General features: G+C 35.4%; 1 protein-coding gene across 3 annotated transcripts; it reads left to right on the forward strand.

The window, feature by feature from the left end:
* The first annotated feature begins 534 nt into the window (after positions 1–534).
* Positions 535–18,978, forward strand: LOC150109557 (pfs47 receptor-like). Of its 3 annotated transcripts, XM_090408983.1 has the most exons (4): positions 2,296–2,365; positions 3,580–3,791; positions 4,402–4,674; positions 18,899–18,978. In XM_090408983.1, exons 1-3 carry the CDS (start codon positions 2,326–2,328, stop codon positions 4,651–4,653), a joined length of 504 nt encoding a protein of 167 aa, XP_090265109.1. In that variant the 5' UTR covers positions 2,296–2,325; the 3' UTR covers positions 4,654–4,674; positions 18,899–18,978. The 3 variants fall into 3 exon arrangements, with proteins under 3 accessions (XP_090265118.1, XP_090265109.1, XP_090265100.1); XM_090408992.1 differs by lacking the exons at positions 2,296–2,365; positions 18,899–18,978 and adding an exon at positions 535–568 and having other exon boundaries at positions 4,402–4,866; XM_090408974.1 differs by lacking the exon at positions 18,899–18,978 and having other exon boundaries at positions 4,402–4,866.
* The last annotated feature ends 2,494 nt before the right edge of the window (positions 18,979–21,472 follow it).

The following is a 21,472-nucleotide window of genomic DNA, read 5'->3' on the forward strand; positions in this document are numbered from 1 at the left end:
ATGTGATGTGATCAGGGTATTATGCACTTGATCATTGCTGATTAAAATCCTTCTTTGCATTGCAGCAATTCTCTACTTCTTTTTCTTTACCAACTTTGCAATATTTCCCTAGAATTTCAAGATTCCGACCTCTGTTGATAACCTTTCTTCTAAATTTGGATTCATTTCTTATATTATCTGTATTATTGTATATTACCTGCATATTATTGTAATATCTGTATTCAATAATCTTTAATATTTTTTATGAACATCTGGTTTTTAAGAGATGGCTCATTGTATCATTAAATATCGTATTATTTTTATTCACATAATAACATTGACGATTTCGAGAAGATAGCAATGTTATTATGTTTTCATATGAAGTTCCAGTCAAAAGTGCGTGCCATTTATGAAACACAAAATAATACGCCATCGCGTGGCAAACTGTGAAATTGTAGTGTTCACGTTGCAGCAGTATTCAAATGTGTGAGCCTGCTCCGAATGGTAATGTGTTTTTTTTTTAATTTTTTTTATAGGAATCTGAGCAGTTTGTGATTTAAATAAATGATGAATTTAAAAGATTATGGACGTAAGTGCCTGGAATTATTGTAAGCAGTTACGCCATGACCACGTAAATATTACAGAAAAATCTTTCAAAAATGATGTTATGATATGCAGTTATGCGTCCATCTGTTCTTTATGTTGGCAAAGCATATTCGTATTTTCAGTATTTATTTTGTATATATTCCTGTTACTTTGCAGCCATTAGTACTACCATTAGTGCTATAAACACATATTAAATATGAAAAAGAAAAAAAAACAGTTAAATTATTTGGAGTAGAAATTAACGACTATATGGTTTTAAAGTTGCGTTGTTAAAAATGAATATTTGTATTTGAAATAGAATTAACAGCAAGACTTGAATTACATGAACATTCGAAATTGTATTGTTTAGCCGAAACTTTTGAATTCACTTCAGATATTTTTACTTTAAAGTATGATAATGAAATAATCAAATGATACTGCTACTACGGGATTTAATTGGCAGTTGAAATTATACTTCTAAACTTTTTTTAACCTGATAATTTCTTTTTTTTTATTTTAAAATATTGATCTGGTTGACTATGATAATGGAAATATTTCTATGAATAACATTAATTATGATAATTATGTGATGAGCTACACGTTTCTATATGTTTGTAACTTTCTAAATTATTTACAGAGAAAATATATACGAACCTACAATTAATTTACAATTAATTCAAAAGAAAGATCTGGAATTATTTGTACTTAGTACATAATCTGAGCTTAGTACATAATTTGTACTTAGTACATAATACCGACTTCAGCGATTTATAGATGTCGCTCGGCCCTCTCTTTTTAATATTGCCATTAGAACCAGATATCGGTCATTTTAATTTCCTTGCTTATTATTATTGTCACGTGGCATCCTCAAAGAGTCAGAGAACTCATTCTTGGAAGGGTATTAATTAATGTCTTCATTATTTTTTTTTAAATACTCTTGAAGAAGTTTATAACATTTGACACTTCACGAGCCTTTATGATTCCGAATTTGATATCTTGTCCTTTTGCGATTTTATTCTCCGGATGTCACTTTTCCCGATGACGCCGAAGACATCCTAGATTCAGCTCAATGTTTAGCAGCTGGTAACGTACAATCTATCTAAACTGTATGTACTCCGTAAAAGAAATAATACACAGTTGGTTGCTGGTACGATTAAAGCATGATAAACTCTCAAAAGTGCCCTTCACTTTCTCCTAAACAAATAGTGATAAACTCGCGCCCTACAAATCATCTGTTTGTAAATAAATTACTGCACGTTATGCATCAGAAGTGTATAAACATTTCAGGATATCTTGTGAACAAACTGTCCCTTTGTTTTTCCCACTCGGTATATATACTAGCTACAAACGTGTAAATATTTTGATTTTCCTTGTATTGTTGCAGACTCAATGAAGAAAACATACTAAAGCGATGCGATTAAGGAAAGTAGCCAAAAGCGCTAGAAATAGCGTGCTTGTTGTTACAACAGCAATCTTTCTGTATTTAATCTTATGATATGCGCAAAAAAAAATATGCGCATTGCGTTGATAATCATTCATAATAGTCAATGTCTTTCTAATATTATAAACCATGCTCGATGCATCGAGTTTTCACTGTAAATATTGTCATATTCAGCTAAAAATCTGAAATTTAGCAAATAGGTGAAATATTTCACGCCACTTGTACTAAAATACTTCGTTACATTTTTCGAAAATCATTTTATTGCAAGAAAAGGTTAATGATAGGATCGTTCATTATCACGAGGAAAATAAAAATTAAAAATGACGTCACTAGAAGGAACTTGCAGCTTTGATGAACTAAGTAATAACCCTGATTTTCTATTTTCAATATATTATATTCACTGGATAATTTAAACTGTTGATGGACAGATCAATAATGTATACTAAATCGAAGATATTAAAATGAAATAAAATGATATGTTATCAGTATACATTATTATTATTTTAATAATTACTAATAATTTTATTATTAAATAAAATTATATCTAAAGGTTGGAAAAATATTAAAATAATATTCATGTTTATGTTTCATGATTAATAAGAGATGCTTCATGTTTATGATGTAATTTCTAAGTAAGGTTTATAAAGGCCAAAATATATAAGGGCCACTGAGCCAAAATTTATATGGACAAATTTGAGAAAAATAAATAAAGTCTAGGAAAAGTATTCTCTCAAACTTATGTTAAGATACACAAAAAAATGTATCGATGATTTTAGTTTAGTGAACCACGGATAACACTCTTTTTCGGTTTTTTAGATCACATCAACAACCATTATTTCAATTCGAACTTTAGTTTAATTGGCCGTTTCCTTTCTTCGATTTAAAATTAACCAACTAATCATTCACATTGAGTTAAAACAATCTATAATAGATTTTTAATTTTCGTATAAAAAGTAAATATTAAAATAAATAAATACACTATTCTTAAGGGGGAAAAGACAAATCTCACACTTTTATTATTTTTTAACAAAAAAAAAAAGAAAGAAAGAAAAAGAATAAAAGTAATGAGCTTATTAACGAAATAAAATTCTTATTACCAAATTTGTCGCCTGAGGCAAGTGCCATCTTTTTTCCATAGTTAGAATCGTTCGTTCATGCTAATGATAATTTGATCATTCATTTTTTGCAGCAAAAGACGAAACCTATAGTTTGTAGTTCTCATCTGTACACTGCATGTAACTCAGCGTTAGGCATTAATAACGTCAGACGCTGAGTTATGAAAATTAGCTTTCTTTTGGCAGACGATCATCGTATGCATTTCTATCCGCTAAACATTGCTAAACATTAATTATAAATTAAGTGGATATTAAATCCAACATTATTTCAAAGCCGAATACAGAAACTATAAAAGTTTCGTGCCGAATATTAGGAAATGCATACGATTTATAATTTATTCGAATAATACACTTGATTTGACTTTAAGTTAAAAAAAAATAATTTATGTCTTTACTTTATAACTTATTTCTTTCAGAATTTCATTTTCCTTTAATTATTTTATTTATTTATATTTTCAGCGCAAACTTACCGCCCAGTGGCTGTATGGGTATCATCCTGGGGTGGAAACGTTCCACAGCATGCTGTCAAAGGTGGACATGACTACTGTGATATAATATATGTTGCACGTGCTCACCATTTTGGTGATACCATTGTTGGTAAACTTTTACCTTCTCATGGTTGTTGTTACGTTCCTTGGAATGGACACGAATATCCACTACGAGATTACGAGGTAGGCTCATTGCTAAGATCTTTTTTATTTATTTATTTGTTTTTTATTTTAATAAATCTTAAAGTTTAAAAGATGCTTCCGTATAGTTCTAATAAGCATGGAAAACCATATAAACCTGATTTAAATTGAAATTGTCATTTTTGGATTAAATGAAGCTTGCTGAAATAATAATAATAATAATAATAATAATAATACTTAATCATCATGTACTTTGAACTCTGATTTCATTGTAAAACCTTCGAAATATTTGATAGCTACTCCAGTATTTGCTCTCTGAAAATCAACTTTTCACATCTCAAAAGCCTTCTTTTGAAGATTTTAATTCAGTGTGAAACACACGTTAATGAAAGTGGTAAGCTTGTTGGCAGAGCAGTAGAGTACCTGCTCTCTAACAGGCTGCGGGTTTGGAGCATGGCTGTTTCTAAGTGTCTCCAGACACTTAGAAACAGCTTGTTGGAGCCATTAGTTTTGTACTAACTATACAATTGTCATCGGGTGGTCACCCCAAAAAATGTTTTTGATCATATCTTTTATCTTATATATCATAAAATAATATAAATTTCAGTTAAATGTCTAATAAGCTTAATTCATTTAAAACTGTCGCTTTCAGGTGCTCTGCAATCCAGCTGGCGTTAGATTAAGGTGGGAGGAAGCTAAAGATGGACTACTTCCTCCTGGAGCCATCCAAGGTGGTCGTACAGCTGATGGCGATATCCTCTTCATCGGCCGACACGAACACGAAGGTACCATGGTCGTAGGATCAATAAGACCCACTCATCGCTGTATGTATTTGTCGTTTGGTGGAAAGGAGTACAATTATACTAGTTATGAAAGTCTTGTGTGCGAAGCAATCGTATTTTGATGGACTGGAACCATCATAAATGTAATTATGAACATTTTCAATTTTCTCTTTCCGTGGATCATACCGAAAAGCAGGACAATTTTCTCATTGAACATCATGAAGGTTGTTCGTATTAATTGGATCTGAAATTTAATTTACTGGATGTGGTATTGCTGACGTTGCTTTAAACTGTTTAAGATAATTATTGCATTAAATACTGTGTATATGCGAGCATTTTGAATCATATTGGATGATCTCATTTTATCGTTTAGATTAATGCACTATTTGCGGATGTTTATCTAATAAATGTAAATTTTAAATTACTTGAGCTGTGCGTTAGCAGATACCGAGCCAGACAGATTGCCGTGTCGAACCTTTTTTACTTAATGGCTGAGATACAGTGAACAAAATAAGTATCGAAATATCACATTTAATTATTGCATACGTTTGATCGATTGAACAAGGACTGATTTTTAAAATATATGCGATGTAGCATCTAACATCTTAAAAATGAAATGGATATCAGTAACGTGTTGCTCGCCCACAACACTAAGACGAAGGGATTATAGGCTTACAGCCTTTCACAGTGGGTAGAATTCACAGTGGGTAGAATCAGATTGAAAAAATAATAATAATAATAATTGTCGTGTAATTTGCTGAAGCAGTAGAATCTTGAGAACTAAGCACATAGCTGGTTTTGATATTCTATAGAAATCCCCCAGAAGTGCATATATTAACTTGTAATCCAAAATGGGATTTAGTGAAAGATTACAGGAGATCCTGAAAATCTGTTGCCTGAAAATCCAACGATTGTCATTCCGTCAGTGTCTCCTGGAAAGTATTGAGAGACTTATTTGAATAACGTACGCAGTTGCATAGTAAATCGTAACATTACAAAACAGTCTAATGTTTAGCAAACCCATAAACCGCTGTTCTAAAACGATGTGATATTATTAGGAGGAACAGTTTGGTGCAGAACAGGTTAAGATATTCATGAGAAAAGTTTCGCAAACTTTTCTTCTGAATACCATTGTAGCAATCCTCGACATCCAGCTGAGGATTGTTACAACGGCAGAATAATCTACCCTTAAATATGGAACACTATTGAAAGTTGTTCATTCCAAGTTCATATCCAATTGCTGCTTGTAACATTCCAAAGGTCTTTACAGCAATTTTACATTCTGAAATGCGAGGTTAAAATTCCACCTTTAGTAATCAGTAAAGTCTATGGCTGTTGATTTTTTTTTTTTCAAGGCTTTTTTTCTAAGATGGGTTAAAAAAATTTATTTTCCCGAAGAAAAATTCTAACTTCCTGTGTCAGAGATCGATTAACTCAGCTAAAAATGGCCCCTAAAAAAGTTCCACTAGGCAGCAACTAAAATCAACCCTGCAATTGTTTTTGTTCTGGCGGTCTAGCATTGTGCATAGTACCAGAAACATTGAACTGCAAGGCACAGTAAGTTTCATTTAGTTTTGACTTGTTGTATCGACATTTCTTAGAAATCCTTGCTAAAGAAACACAACTAAATATTGAGAGTATTAATTGATGGGTTTAATGTGGGTGTTGGTAGCACTGAAGAATAAATGGGACGGGGAAAGAGAGAGAGAGAGCAGGAGGGTAATATCATAACAAGAACGTACACGTTTGGCATTAGACTCGCACTGCGAGATGGTGGAAGGATAACGCCTGAGATGTGTCTTTAGAGTTTGATTGTTTGGGATTACGGATGGAGCGATTGAAGCTATTAAGCCTGCTTATTAATGTCCGTGAATTGCGTATTTTTATTTATTTATTTTACTTTATTTATTTCATTTTTTCCTTTTGGAGGGGGGGGGAAAGAAACTTCCTCCTAACTTCCAAGAAGAAAAGCCCTGCCATCTGTACGCGACTGGCTAATCCCATTGAAACCAAAATCTAAAGTAACTCGACAAAGTTTAGTAAAGTTTCAAATACTAAATTACACTAAAATTCTTCCAACCGCAGAGTTTTATGTGCGTGAGTAATATCAAACGGCGTAAGCGAATAATTGGTCGATTTTGTTCCGTAAGGTATATTTTGAGGTATAGTAGAACATTGTCTAATCGTTTGCTTCTATGTTTGACGAAGATAAGAAGTGAGGATCAGAAGCCAGTTTGGGACGACATGAATATTTATAAGGACTTTTCAGCCGAATGAGTGTCAGTCGAGGTTTTCTCTTCCCTCTCTCTAACTGATGAAAATGGAATCCCTTGATAATCACATTATTCTGCAAGAGATAGTGGAGGATCTTGAAAGAAGCGAAATGGGAAAAAAAAATCAAAGTAAAAAATCATGGCGAGTCTTTACAGGGCATCGGCTAATTAAAAAGAACAAAATCTATCATTTAAAAAAATGTAATACAAATAAAAGAATTCAGATAATCGAAGAATTGAATGAAACTGTATTTATAGAGAAAAAATGCTTAAAAATCGAAGCATTTCTCAGTTATCAGATTAATGTTTCTCAATTTTTTCTTAATGTTTCTCAACCCCCCCCCCCCAAAAAAAAATAGCTGGGTCGTCATTCCCCTTCCCTTCGCAGATTTCCTCTGTTAGAGTAGATGAATAAGGCATACAGAGAGAACTTTGCACACAAACTCTGCAGTTTGAAGTAGAAAAATCGAGAACTGTTTGCGTGCAGGAGACAAATGTAGCTCTGTGAAAAGTTGCACGAAATGTATTAAAAATTGCTGAAGCACCTTGTTTATGAAGTAAGACTCAGTCTCAGTGGATTTTCTAAAATAAAATATCTTTATTGTAACCGTAATGTCCTGGTACGTATTCCATGATCTAAATATGTGCATTGTTATATATAATTAATACATTTCTAGCTGTTCCCTGTATGGGTTGCGTTGCAGTTGGATAATCTGGTATATTCAGCACACACACACACACACACAAATTTTTGTCATGCAGGAAGAAAATGGTATAAACCAGGGGTACGCATTCAGCCAAAAATTCAGTGTATAAGTTAAGCTAAATGTAATTTTTAGTGAAAATTGGAATATTGGTTTACATTTTAACGTAGTATTGTCTATTTTTGGTAGCTTGTTGTGTCTGTGTGATTTTGATGTGAATTTCCATTTTATATAACTTAGTATTTTAACGATACGTTTCATAGAATAGCACATGGCGCCAATGCAGCGTAAGATAATGGCGTCCAAAAATACGACGCGTTTGTTCAAAACTGTAATATGAGGGAATTTGTCCAATGTGATGTATGTGGGATGTATGCATTCCCGAAGGAGGCTGGAGTTTGGATGGAAAGTGATAGTGGTGGGAGAATGTGCAGAAAGTGTAAGCAAAGTGAGGAATTGAAGATGTGTCAGGTCGTGAGATTGTTGTGGTTGAAGAAAGCCAGAATGTGAGTGAAGATAGTGGCTTGATAGGGAATTGCGATGATCAGAGAGAGAGTGAAAGCAACTATACAGAGATAGAATGGTTTAAATGATGAAAAAAATGAGGAATTATTTGTAGGGAGTGAGATCGCTAGGTTGTGTGCAGTGATACACAGTGCGCAGCGAGAGTTGGAGCACCTGCAAAACTCTTTCCAGAGTGCCTCGGCTAATGGAAATAAACAAGTGTTTGAAAGGAAAAATAAGCGTAAGAGCGGGAGAGTTTCTGAAATGAAGGAAAGAGTGTTGTATGGTGACTCGTTATTAAGAGGGGTGATAGATGGGAGTTTAACTAAATCGTACTTACCGGGTGCGAAATTTAAGGATGTAAGTAGAGTATTAGAGCGCAAAAACAGAGGGTGAAAGAATTGATAGTTGTGGCAGGTACGAATGAATTGAAAGGAGATAAATTTTTTATGAGAGAGGACTTTAAAGTATTGTTGAAGGTAGCGAAAAAAAAGAGTGACAGAGTTAGGATGGTGAGTTTGTTGCCGCGGTACGACAGGAGTTTAGGAGGGCCATAATCGCAAATGACTTTATGCGCAGGTTATGCAGACGGTGTGGTGTGGAATGAGTTTGATGGGCGAAAGGATTTATACAAGATGGATGGCCTGCATTTGAATGGATTTGGTGTGCGGAGACTGGAAATAGTGTTACTGAATGAAGTGAAAATGGATGTGCATGGAAACAATCATGGAAACTAGAACTACCAAGGAGGGGGGAGTGGATATGCGGACATAAGTGAGACAGTTGATTGTAAGAATTTATATAATGTACCCCAGCCAATACTAAGGACAAGAAATCGGAATGGGATAGTTAGAATAACGCATCAAGATAAGGGTGAGACAAAGGGACCTCTGCATTTCATGTATACTAATGCCAGGAGTATTAGGAACAAGAAGGAAGAATTTTTGGCCTTGATTGGCTCTTCCTTGCCGCAGGTTACTGGCATTAATGAAACATGGCTTAAGGAAGATGACATAGTTAGTGGGATAGAATGTGTAGGTTATAGTGTGTTTAGGAGGGATAGAGAGAATAAAATGGGGGAGGAGTGTTATTCATGAGAGCTGATGAACTGCAGCCAAGGAGAATTGAAGTTGTATTGCAGGATAGTGAAAAGAGCTCATTTGTTGAGTGCTGCTATAGACCAGGTGATGGAATAGATGGTGGAGATAGTATGCATAAACAAATTGATGAAATGAGTGGAAGGAGGGTAATTATTATGGGGGATTTCAACTATGGTAACATTGATTGGAAGGAGGAGAGGACACATGTGAGGAAGGAAATGGATTTTATTCAATTATTAAGGGATAACTATCTGAGACAGCATGTAATTGAAAATACTAGGGGTGTGAGAGTGCTTGACCTGGTAATGGCATCTGAGAATTTGATTGTAATCAATATGACCATGTTGCCACCTGTTGATGAGAGTGATTATAAGGTCTTGACCTGGGAGGTGACTAAAGGTGTGGAATTTTCAATTAAGACAGTGTATATGTGGAATTACCATGCTGGCAAGTATGACAAGCTTAGGAGATTGCTTGGATCAGTGCCATGGCATGTAAAACTGCAAGGGCTGGATGTCAATGGAGCACGGGAAGTGGTCAAGGAGCATTTACAGGAGGTTATGGCTGATTGTATACCTAGGGTCCGAATAGTAAAACAAGTAGGGGTTAAATGGATGAATAACACCATTAAGCTTGAGCAGAAAAAAAAAGACAACTGTGGAGGGAATTTAAAGAGAAAGGTGACCTGCAGGCACACGAACGGTATAAAACGCAGACCAGAAGGGTGTGGTAAAAAAAGCAAAAGTGAATTATGAAAGGCAACTAGCTATGCAAGCTAAAGAGAATCCCAAACAGTTCTTTTAATATGCTGCAAGCAAAAAGAAAAAAAAAAAAAAACTATACACGGCAGAATGATTTTAAGGAATGACGATGGTAAGGAGTTCACTTAATCTATCGACATAGTGGAATTACTGAGCGAGCACTTTGCAAGAATATATCATCCAGGTGGTGACATTGAAAAAATGAAGGAACCACTAGTTTATACTGGAATTGTGATGAATGAAGTGGCGGGTGAATAGTCTATTACAGAACCTTAATGCGAATACATCTGTGGGATTGGATGGTATACCGGCACGGGTGTTACGTGAAGCGGCTAAAGAATTATCAGTGCCCTTGACCATGTTGTTTAATCTGAGTCTCGGGTCTGGTTTAGTCCCGAAGGTGTGGAAAGAGGGGAAAATAGTTCCACTGCATAAAGGAGGATCCAAGACTACTGTTGCAAATTACCGACCGATCGGCATACCAGGAGTCGTTGTCAAGGTCTTGGAGAAAGTAGTCAAGGGAAAAATACAGGAATGGGTTGATAAAAATGAGATACTGTACGGGGGACAACATGGCTTTGTGAAGGATAAATCATGCCTCAGTAACTTGCTCAAGTTTTATAACACAGTGACGGCTGAACTAGATAAGGGTTTACAGTGAGACTGCTGGACCTGGCTAAGGCATTTGACAGGATACCACATGGAATTCGAATCCGTAAACTGCAACATATGGGAATGGATATAGGATTGGTGAGATGGATAGATGGGTGGTTGATGGAGAGATATCAGAGAGTAGTTTATTCAGGAATATAGTCCAAAAGATGGCCTGGGACTAGTGGTGTGCCACAGGGTTCTGTTCTTGGACCACTGCTGTTTAATTTTTTCATTAACGATATAGGGAAGGATCTAAGAGAAATAGTTCATTTGTTCGCTGATGATGCAAAGTTAGGTAGGGCAGTAGTGAATGCAGAAGATGTCAAAATCTTGCAGGAAGACTTGGATAGATTGGAGTTCTGGGCTAAGGAGAATGGATGTCAATTTAATATGACAAAATGTAAGGTTATGCATTTTGGGGTGAAAAGATTAGCAGCAGTATACCACATTGGTGGAACTGTACTCCAGGAGATTGATGAGGCCAGGGACTTGGGAGTGTTGGTGGATAGGGAGATGAAGTTTAGGGGGAACATTGCAAAAGTGGCAAATCAGCTCATCAACTCACTTGGTTGTTGAAAAATACTTTGACGAGCAGTGACAAGCAAGTTATTGTACGTGTGTGCCGAGCCTTGATAAGACCTCATCTTGACTACTGTGCCCAGATTTGGTCACCTAGGTTTCTTCTTGATGTGGAGGAGGTGGAGAGAATTCAGAGGCGAGTGACCAAGATGATAGCAGGTCTATAGAATGAACCTTATGAGAACAGGTTGAAGATTTGTGGGTTGCAGAAATTAGTTGATAGGCGGGAATGGGGAGATATGATTGAGACATTCAAATTGCTGAAGGGTTTCTATAGGATTAATTCAGAGGATTTTTTTGAGATCAGGACTGGTGGTGGGAGAACTAGGGGACACCTATGGAAGTTGGGCAAGAGTGTGGTTAGCAGGGGTGTTAGAGCTGGGTTCTTTACTTTTAGAGTGGTAAATGAGTGGAATAAGCTGCCAGAGTCTGTTGTGGGTGCTATGACCGTGAATGAGTTCAAGGCGAGGTATGATAGATACTGTGTGAATGTCGTATAGTTGTGTGGACATGATGTTTAGGGCCTCCCTCGGTGAGTCTAAGGACTCACTGGAGTCGCCTGCAATAATAATAATAATAATAATAATAAAAAGTTATTATTATTATTATTATTAACTGAAACGATAAAACACAGTTTGAGAGGTTTGAACCCAAAAATCTTAAACAGTTGGCAGACAGCTTTAATCAGCACTATTGTGAATTCTGCCCGAAAAATGTAGGAAATATTTCCTCCACCCACACAAAGCAATATTCTCCACTAGGACCACGAGCAGACAATGTGATTCCTAACGGTAACAAAGAAAGAAAGAAGTCTCACTTCAATTCGGAATTAATCTCAGCAAAGAACTGTTAAATAGAATATTCAAATATAATATCAACCTACAGTAGAGAGTTACCGATAACCTGTGGAGTCCCCACAGAGCAGTGTTCTTTCTCCAGTATGTTCATCATATACACGCACGATATTAACCTTGAAAAGTAAAATCTTCCAATACGCAGATGACACGGTCATCGTGCATCCACAATGATGCAAATACAACCCACACAAACTTGCAACATGACATTAATCTGGTCACCAACTGGCTAACCGACAAAATCGGCATACACATAAACTCTGCAAACACAAAGCTAATAATATTCAAATACCCAAAGATCCAACCCATAGAAACTAATCTCAGTATTCAACATCGTCCTCCTATACACGAGGTATCACACAGGTGAAAACAACACGTTATTATTATTATTTGACACCTCCAGGGAGTCCAAAGGCTCATCGGGGAGGACACCTTCTCTACAGCTCTGTCTCCACCACTCAAACCACCGCACTGACCGCAAATATACCAACATCAACTACTACTGACCACCACCGCCACCACTAGTATTTCCACAGACATCCATGCCCAAGGCGGGATTCGAACCCACAGCCTTTTGACTGCAGAGCGGATACGCTAACCACTCGGCCAACCAGGCCGGCAAAAATTAACACCAGCAGCACCCAGTGTTCTCAAGCAGACACCCTCCCAAGTACTAAGTGGGCTCAGGTTTGCTTAACTTCAGTGATCAGATGCTTTCAAACCAATCTGCTGATTACAGTGTATAAAAAAACTTCCCTCGGGGAAGATTTGAACCAGCGACCTATGGATATCTACAGTCCACCGCTCTGCCAACTGAACTACAGTTGGCAGAGCGGTGATCTATAAGGCATTATGTGAAAACATTTTAAGATACGCAATCACATCATACGCATTCTGCTCAGACTACAAACTTAACAGATTACAATCGCTGCAAAATAAAACGGCAAAACCGATATTCTGGGAACAAAGAGAAGATCACGCACACATACGGGCCGCAGTAACAGAAGCACTTTTACACCAAACAATCCTTCCAAACTTCGCGAGTAACATAAATAAGCTTTTCAATGGAACGTGGTCTCACATGAAAGCGAAACTTTATCCCTCCTGGATCTTAACAGCCAACTAATAGTGGGTTATTATATTTTCCTTAAACTCTTACACAGAATATTATACAGAGGATGAATACACGTATAAGCAAAACATGTTAGCAATAATTGTTGTGAAGGAATCATTCAGCAGATAAATAAATAAAGTATTAAATACAGACTGATATCGAAGCAGTTGTTACTGAAATTTAGTACAGTAGTGTGTTACTGTCTGTACACTCACTTTGCAATAATCATTACACATTTATGAATGGCTTCCAGTTAGGAGATTATTTTTCCCTTCTTCGAGTGTGTGTTGTTTTGGCTAATGGTGCAGTAGTAGTTCTGCGGAGTCTCTTAACTGCAAAGAATTCCACTGGGAAAAGAAAAAAAAAAAAGCGAGTTGCAATTGGCTATAATTTAACCTAACTTCCTATACAGCTGCATGCAGTAGTCCCTTAGAAACAATCGTGACAAACGAAAGGCATGACCCTTGGGACATAAGAAAATAAAACTAGAAAACAACAATAAAAGAACAGCGAACTAGACAAAAAATACCTGGGTTGAGGCTAAAACAGTCGAGCGAAGTATAGTACTGCATGTTTATATACAGTGGAAGAATGGTTCGTAGTTAATATCATCCCTCACATGGTAAGTCCTTTTCCGTTTATACATTGTTATTATAGCAGACAGAAAATAAGTATTATTCCTGAATTTCATCATAGCTCGAGAACAAGATTGAGTTAATGGATATTATCACGTACTAATATTGCATAAGTCAAAAATCAAAATGTTAGATATTTCTTTGCATATGCGCGATTATTATGTTAAGAAGATATTGAAATAAAAATGTTTTGCTCATTTATAACTCAAATGTTTTTAAATACTTCACTTTTTCTACTTAAATGGTTGCAGACGATATTTATCTGCGCACTGTTCTAATTTAAATACTTGAATAGTTATTTTTATGTTATGCATTGTACGTTTCTGGATACAAAGCATACAGCAGATCATTAAAATTAGGGATTCAGCAGTTAAATGAAATATAACTGCTTATTTGTACCCAGAAATATATGACAATATAATTTATCCTAACTAAAATAGTCACTAATAAATGAAAGAACAAGTCAGTATTATTTTATTGGCAATGTTTTACTGTATCCACTCAGATTCAAAAGAATCTTCCGTCGGGCAGGATTTGAACCAGCGAACTATGGATATTTACAGATAATAACTAAATAGTCCACCACTCTGCCAACTGAGCTACCGACTGATCGACGATAGGTCTCTGAGTGGACAATATAGTCTTAGATCAGTGGATAGTAACAGTCCATAGATATTCATATACTTCTACTTCAAATTTTGGCAAACTAAATATTTGAATATTAGCAAAGTAACTTTCTGAATGAATATTACATTGCTTGTACCTTATTGAATAGTGCTGCCTACTCATAAAATGTATAGAAATTCTGAGACTATTACTGTCCACTCAGAGACCTATTGTAGATCCGAAAATTCAATAATTTTCGGATCTACAATAGGTCTCTGAAATTGAAAATAAGTACTTAGCTAATCTTAACTGAATTCTCATTAGATTCAGTTAAGATTAGCTAAGTACTTATATATATTGCATGATGGTAGTTACAAGAATCGGCTGGTGAATTTATCTGACAGCAGACAGAGGGGAAAATCAATAAAAGTTTATCAGTTACCGTTATAATAAGGAGGATAGCAGAAATTTTATTGCACTTGGCTGAGGGAGTACTAAGATGAAATTCATATTTTATGTTGCATCGAGAATATACAGAGTGGTTTTCCATAAAAATTTATGTAACTTTACCACAAAAAAGTTATTGTGCTACACTTAAGTTAGGCAGAAAATATGAGTATTTTGCGCGTCTATGCCATTACCACCTAAATGGACTGAAGTATGAAACTCTTTTAGTAACTTAAATGTTTCTATCATATCCACTATTCTCCGCCTATCAACCAACCTTTGTAATCCATAAACTCTCAATCTGTGAATGAAGGGAGCATTCCTTACACCACTCACCAACTTGGTCACTCGCTTCTGAATCTTTTCAACCACCTTCCTCATCTCCAAGGAATCCAGGCGACCAGACCTGAGCACAGTAATCCAGATGTGTACGTATCAACGCCTTATAAGGAGGAATAATAACTTTTTTTATCTCTGCATGTTAGTGTGTTCTTCAATAACTAAGTAATCCTATATGCAATCTTGGACACCTTAGCAATGTGTCCTCTGAACTTCAACTCCCTATCCACCAACATCCCCAAGTCCCTAGTCTCATCAGTCTTTTGGAGTACAGTTCCATCAATGTGGTACACAGCTTGTGATCTTTTAATCCCAAAATGCATAACGTTACACTTTTTCACATTGAACTGACATCCGTTATCTTTTGCCCATATTGCCAGCTTAATTTAATCATCCTGCAAACTCTCTACATCAGCTTGCTTAATTATTGCGCTTCTCAGCTTTGCATCATCAGCAGACAATTGAATATCTTCCTTCGAGTCATTTCCTACATATATTTATGTACAAATTAAACAATAATGGTTCAAGCACAGAGCCTTGAGATCTGTACTTGAACTGGTCACCTGCTTCATCCTGGACTCTGCTCCTCCACACAATACTTTCTGGTATCGTATCTATCCAGGAGCCATTATCTTATCCATATCACCAGTTTAATATCCATCCCCATTTGTTCTAATTTGCATAACAGTATTCCATGATGTAGCAAGATCCAGCAGTATCACTGTGTAGTTATTCCCCTTTTCTAACTCAGCTGTTACTCTATTATAAAAAGTTCATGAATTACTAAGGCAAGAAAACCTTTAACAAAAACAACTTGCCCCTATAGAGTATCACATTCTTATCCATCCATTCCTGGATTCTATCTCTTTAACCAACTTTTCCAATATTTTTACCACCTCTCCCGAGATTGTGATTAGTCTGTAATTTGCTACCGCACGCTTGTAGCTTCCTTTATGTAAAGGAACTATTTTACTTTGCATCCGCTCCCTAACTACCATACCAGAGCTCAAACTTCAGCTAAACAGCCAAGTAAGAGGCGTTGACAATTCCTTTGCACATGCATGTAATACTTTTATAACTTCCTAAGATCAAGAACACACTCAGATCGAGTGTCACCAGGGGCTCGCCGGTAGTGTCTGGCGCCTGTGTGCAAAACTTTAGTTGGCGCCCCTATACCCCTCTCCCCAATAAAAAATCACTTTATAAAAACGTATCAGTGAGTATAAATGAAATACGAAATATACTGTATTAATTATAAGTTTATTGAACATAAAGCAGAAAATACAAAAAAAAGGTATAAAAAACAATAAATATACACGAAGGGTACAAAAACAACAAAAATAATTTGGAAAAAAATAAATTAAAAAAATCAGCTAATGCCTTTTTTTGTTCCCGTATAGGGAGTAGGTGAGGCCGTTTTTTTAGCCATATCTAACTTTTGGAGACTGAGTGGGTAGTTCAGTCTCCACTGGTAGCCAATCAGAGATAGTTGGCCCAAGGTTATCACTTAATAATCGGTACGCAGTGAAGAAGGTGGCTAGTGAATGCCACCATCTGGTGGTCCCTAACTCTAACACAATATTTTTAATGTCTGAAAATAGTATGGGTTCGACGGCCGGTTTTCTCGAGTTTAGGGGACAAAAAAACCGAGTTTCCAGTAGGAAAAACCCGCTAGCCCGTGCCAGAGATCGACTAACTCTGGAGTCGGTCGAGAAAAGGCTTAGATAAAGTTCCTCTAGTCGGTGACTAGATTCGAACGCCTTTCATTGTGCGGTCAAGCGCTATAGAGTGCAAACGCCACTTCTACTGAGTTACACAGGCTCTAATAGTAACTTACAAGTATATAAAATAGGAACATATTAAACATTATTGGGTAAAGAAATAGTTAAATAAATATTTAAACAGAAAGAAAAATCACTGTGAATTGAACCTTTTTAGTTTTCATGAATGAAAATTCTCGAATAATACCATGCATATCAAGTTGATCTAAAATATCTGACTCTATTGATATAATGGCAAGATTTGAAAGTCTGTCTTGTACCATTGTGGAGCGCAAGTAGTTTTTAATCATTTTAAGTTTAGAAAAGGACCGTTCCGCAGATGCTACAGATACGGTAATGACAAAAGAAATGTGATTAAGTCGTTTGAATAAATATACTGAATCTGATATATATCGTTTTTAAAATTAGAAATAAATGGTTGACAGTGTAAAATTTCTTCCCATAAATCGTCTGCGTCAATGTCTGAATGATTCTCGTGTGTTAATTTTTGTCGTAACTTTTTACAACAAAATAATAAATATTCTTTATTTTGTGAAGTACTTAACAAATACAAAAACTGAAATGAATTCATATTTCTTTTAATAAAGTAAATCTTCCCTGCAAAGTTTGTAATGTTTGATCTATCATGCAGAGAAAAAAATTACTTTAAAAGAAATTTAAGGATCTACTATATTTTCATGTTCGTAATCAAATTGCGTTGTCTTTTTACGTCGCCTTAGTGGTCTACTACTACAAAATACAGACTCTACGTCAAATTTTGCTGCAATTAATTTTGAGCCTTCTACAATTTCTTTGCAAGTTTCATCAGACCTATAATCATTTAAAAATTGATTTAGATCATTTAATGCATCTAAAACAAGTTGGCGATTCACAGATGAAGACTGCAGTATTTTGCTGATAAACTTCACTTTATTTAAAATATCATACCAAATCTTTGGCGCCTTTACTATCTGGCGCCTGTGTGCGTCGCACACATTCATTGCACATATGGCCGCCGCCCCTGAGTTTCGCAGTAAATTATGTTGTCGTGCCTTCCTAGGGCCCGAAAAATATCACTCGTTTATTGGCTCTTGCATAACACGTAATTTAGCAATTATTGAAAAGTACAGTTTCAGGTATAAAGAAACTACTTGCTATTATCCATATGTATATCGATAAAGTAATGGTAAATTTTCATTTTATTAAATTTTTTATATATTTAGCTTATTTGTTTTAAAGTAATAGTAAAATCAGTGACAGCTCGTGGCTTGAAATCGTGGGGGTGCTGCAACTTTCCAAATATACATACACACTGTAAGTATACGTGTTTGGATAAAATATCAAAATTATGGTAAAAATTAGAAAAAAAAATGAAATATGAAAAAATATTGTTTATTATCGATAAAATTATACAGTTTGGTATAATTGAAATTCCAAAATTACTTAAAAATAAAATATATTCTTCTTGTTTTGTTTCATGAAAAAATATTGTTTATTATCGATAAAATTATATAGTTTAGTATAATTCAAAATTAGTTAAAAATAAAATCCATTCCTTTAATTGTAATTAAAGAAATGGATTTACAATTTTTGGACACTACAATTAAATCCTTTAATTGTAATGTCGAAATATTTAAAGAGACGGAGTAAACACGATAAGAACTACGAGCACTCTACTACTGGCACAAACTGCATATAAACAACAGTGGAACTGCGCGAAGGACAGTGCCGCATTACACTAATAGCTCGCATCTCACTATGACGTGCATATGCTTGCGCGGATAGCAATATGACACTGTGGTAAACACAGTGCTGCCAGCGTCCTTCGCCCTCCTAAGTGCTACAAGATGGATTTTTATTATTTTTTATACAAAATAAGAGAATTGTATAGGATTGTTGATGACAAAATTAAATGTTACAAGCAAATATAAAATTTTATTGACAAAAATTTTGTATCTTTCACTCATGTTAAACTCAGAAGAAATTATGTATCTGATTTTCTATTTTTTTTATTTTTGTTATTTTAATTTTTTTCAGAGGAGTGACTCGCCATGATTACAAAGACGAATCTCTCGACCTCCAGCAAGTACGTCATCTGTGAAGTTATTCTGGTCATCTTTACTTCTACGTTGGTGGTATTAGGCTCTGTGGTTATCATCATTAGCAGATTGTATGCTGTTCCCAAAGAAATGATTGACGGGGCGATAATCCTTATTATCACAGCAGCCAACGTTGCACTCCTGGGTTCGGTCCTCTGCCTTTACTGGTGGTGCTCCAGTCAACTTCCAGAAGTAACGAAAACTCAACATCCAAAAGACGAGGAGGAAAACCAGCCTTGGATCAAGACTCCGCCATATCGAAGTAATAACAAATATTAGCTGAATTAAGTTAATCTGAGAGCGGGACAACCATTTGTCGCAATGCAGACGATTGTAAATAAAATGCAAACGAAATAAATAAGATAGTTATGAACTGGACTATTTTATCAACAGCGTTAATTCTTAGTAAGAGAAAAGGGAACTGAAACTATTGTACAAATCGAACACATTCAGATAGTAAAGCTAAACAGTTATTGTGGGACACTGTTGTAAATACCAACTAGTAACAGGACTTTTTCTCGCGTAAATGTTGCTATAAATATGTATCTCCATGTTTATTTAATATTGATATGGTTGGTTGAACATCCGCGGAATTAATATGCAAGTAATGAAATTATCCAAAAAAAAAAAAGAAAAAAAAAAGTGGATTACAGAGCAATGAATTGCATACTCATGTCTCTTCTTTGCTACAATAGTTTCCAAACCGTTGTTTATGGAATCCAGTTGATATAAGTATCACTTGCAAGTGTCTCGTGGTTTAGCTATGTTAGGGTATTTTTCATATACCAAGTGGTTTTATTTGAAATATTTTATCGGGCCTTTCAGGATTCACATTGTTTTTTTTTTTCATTTCTTTATGATTCAAGTTGCTGCGAACTTATGTAGAATCTTTGAACACTCTCTTTTTCTCTTAATAGAAATATGTTCTGAAGGGGGGGGGTGCTCAATTGGGGCAACACAGTAGGCTTTAATAGTACTCATATCAGCTAATTTTTCCTACACAAGATTTTCTGCAGATATTTTGTATCTCGCCAGATAATGTTTAATTAGATATGCATGTTTTGGCTCACGAATTTATTTTTCTGAGGCTACAAGTGGTTTCTGGAACCTGGTTTCTTCACCAAGACACTACGCCATGCTATGCCTATAATGCCTTCAATGTTCGATGGGAGCTTTATTCATAGCTTGGCGTATATCCCACCTTCACACGATTCTTTAAATTTCGCCATTTCGAGACTTATTTATTAGAATGCACTCGGTACGTATTATTATTATTATTATTAAACCTCAATGGAGTCAAAAGACTCATTGCGGAACGTCCCTGTCTCTGCACTCAACAAAACTATTTGAATTGCGAAGTATCTAAGGTTAATTAACTAACAGTTTGTAGTGAAAAATGTTGCATTTAAAATATCGGCATTCTTTTGCGTAAAGCATAATGTAAAAAAAAAATCGACTTTTTTTTAAAAAAATTAGCGCATAAACACACATACCACAGTTACATCAACGCGTTGATTCTACTGGCAGTTATAAGTTATCATAAAATCCACAATATTTTCATGTGGGATTATTTTAAATGGTTTTAGTCTAATGTGCAGGCTTCTGCGATACTAACGTGGTTAGCTAACAAAGGCTTGGGGGAGGGGAGGTAATTCTCAAGCTCTTACAGGGTCCATTGAAGTGTATTTTTCCAAATATCGTACTTTGCCTCTGGTGGCTAATGTGATATTAAGTATAGTTATCCTAATTATTAAAAATCTTGAATAATGAACTTCAATACGATCTTTGAGCTGACCAAGATGTTTGTTTGTTCAAAAAAAAATGCCCTTGTAACATATCTTTTGTCTGATCGGTGCTTTTCTGCTGATATTTTTACAGTACTAATTAGAACTAACAAGAGAAAGATCTAATAGATAAATTTTGATGATAAGAAGACAAACAAACATATCTGAGATAAAAATAATAATATTAATAAAAGGACAACCAAAAGTCAAGTATTGTGCCTTGTATTGTGATAACACAAAACGTGATAAAGCACGGACAATCTTAAAATATCAATTTCCATTTGAGGCGTATATTTCTAAGTACTTATGAAGGTTCGTAAAAATCGAGCACTTTAATATAAAAAGATATTGAAGATGGCATTGTTCAGTTGCATGCTATCTTTATATTAAATTGTTGCACATTACGCGTTAACACGTATATTGATATTATTTTAGTCATACATCACAGAAACTTGTTATAAAATACACTAATATGACATGTACGACCGTTTTCATCCAGAGTGAAACATGTCTAGCGCTATAACACAGTAGACTAGCACATTGTGATAGGGTATGTGTTAGAAAAGATAAACATATTGAGGACGTACGTCATCTAAGAAAAAACCGCCTCTGCACAGAAAGAAGATGCTCATGGTACGCAACGATTCTTCACCTCGCATGGGCTGATCGAAAGCCTTTTGCGGGGATAATGGCTTGTACCTCTCCCACACCACCTCCGTAGATAATGT

The sequence above is a fragment of the Typopeltis vanoorti genome, chromosome 2 (genome assembly GCF_054136105.1).
Source record: "Typopeltis vanoorti isolate ZY-2024b chromosome 2, IOZ_Tvanoo_1.0, whole genome shotgun sequence".
NCBI lineage: Eukaryota > Metazoa > Arthropoda > Arachnida > Uropygi > Thelyphonidae > Typopeltis > Typopeltis vanoorti.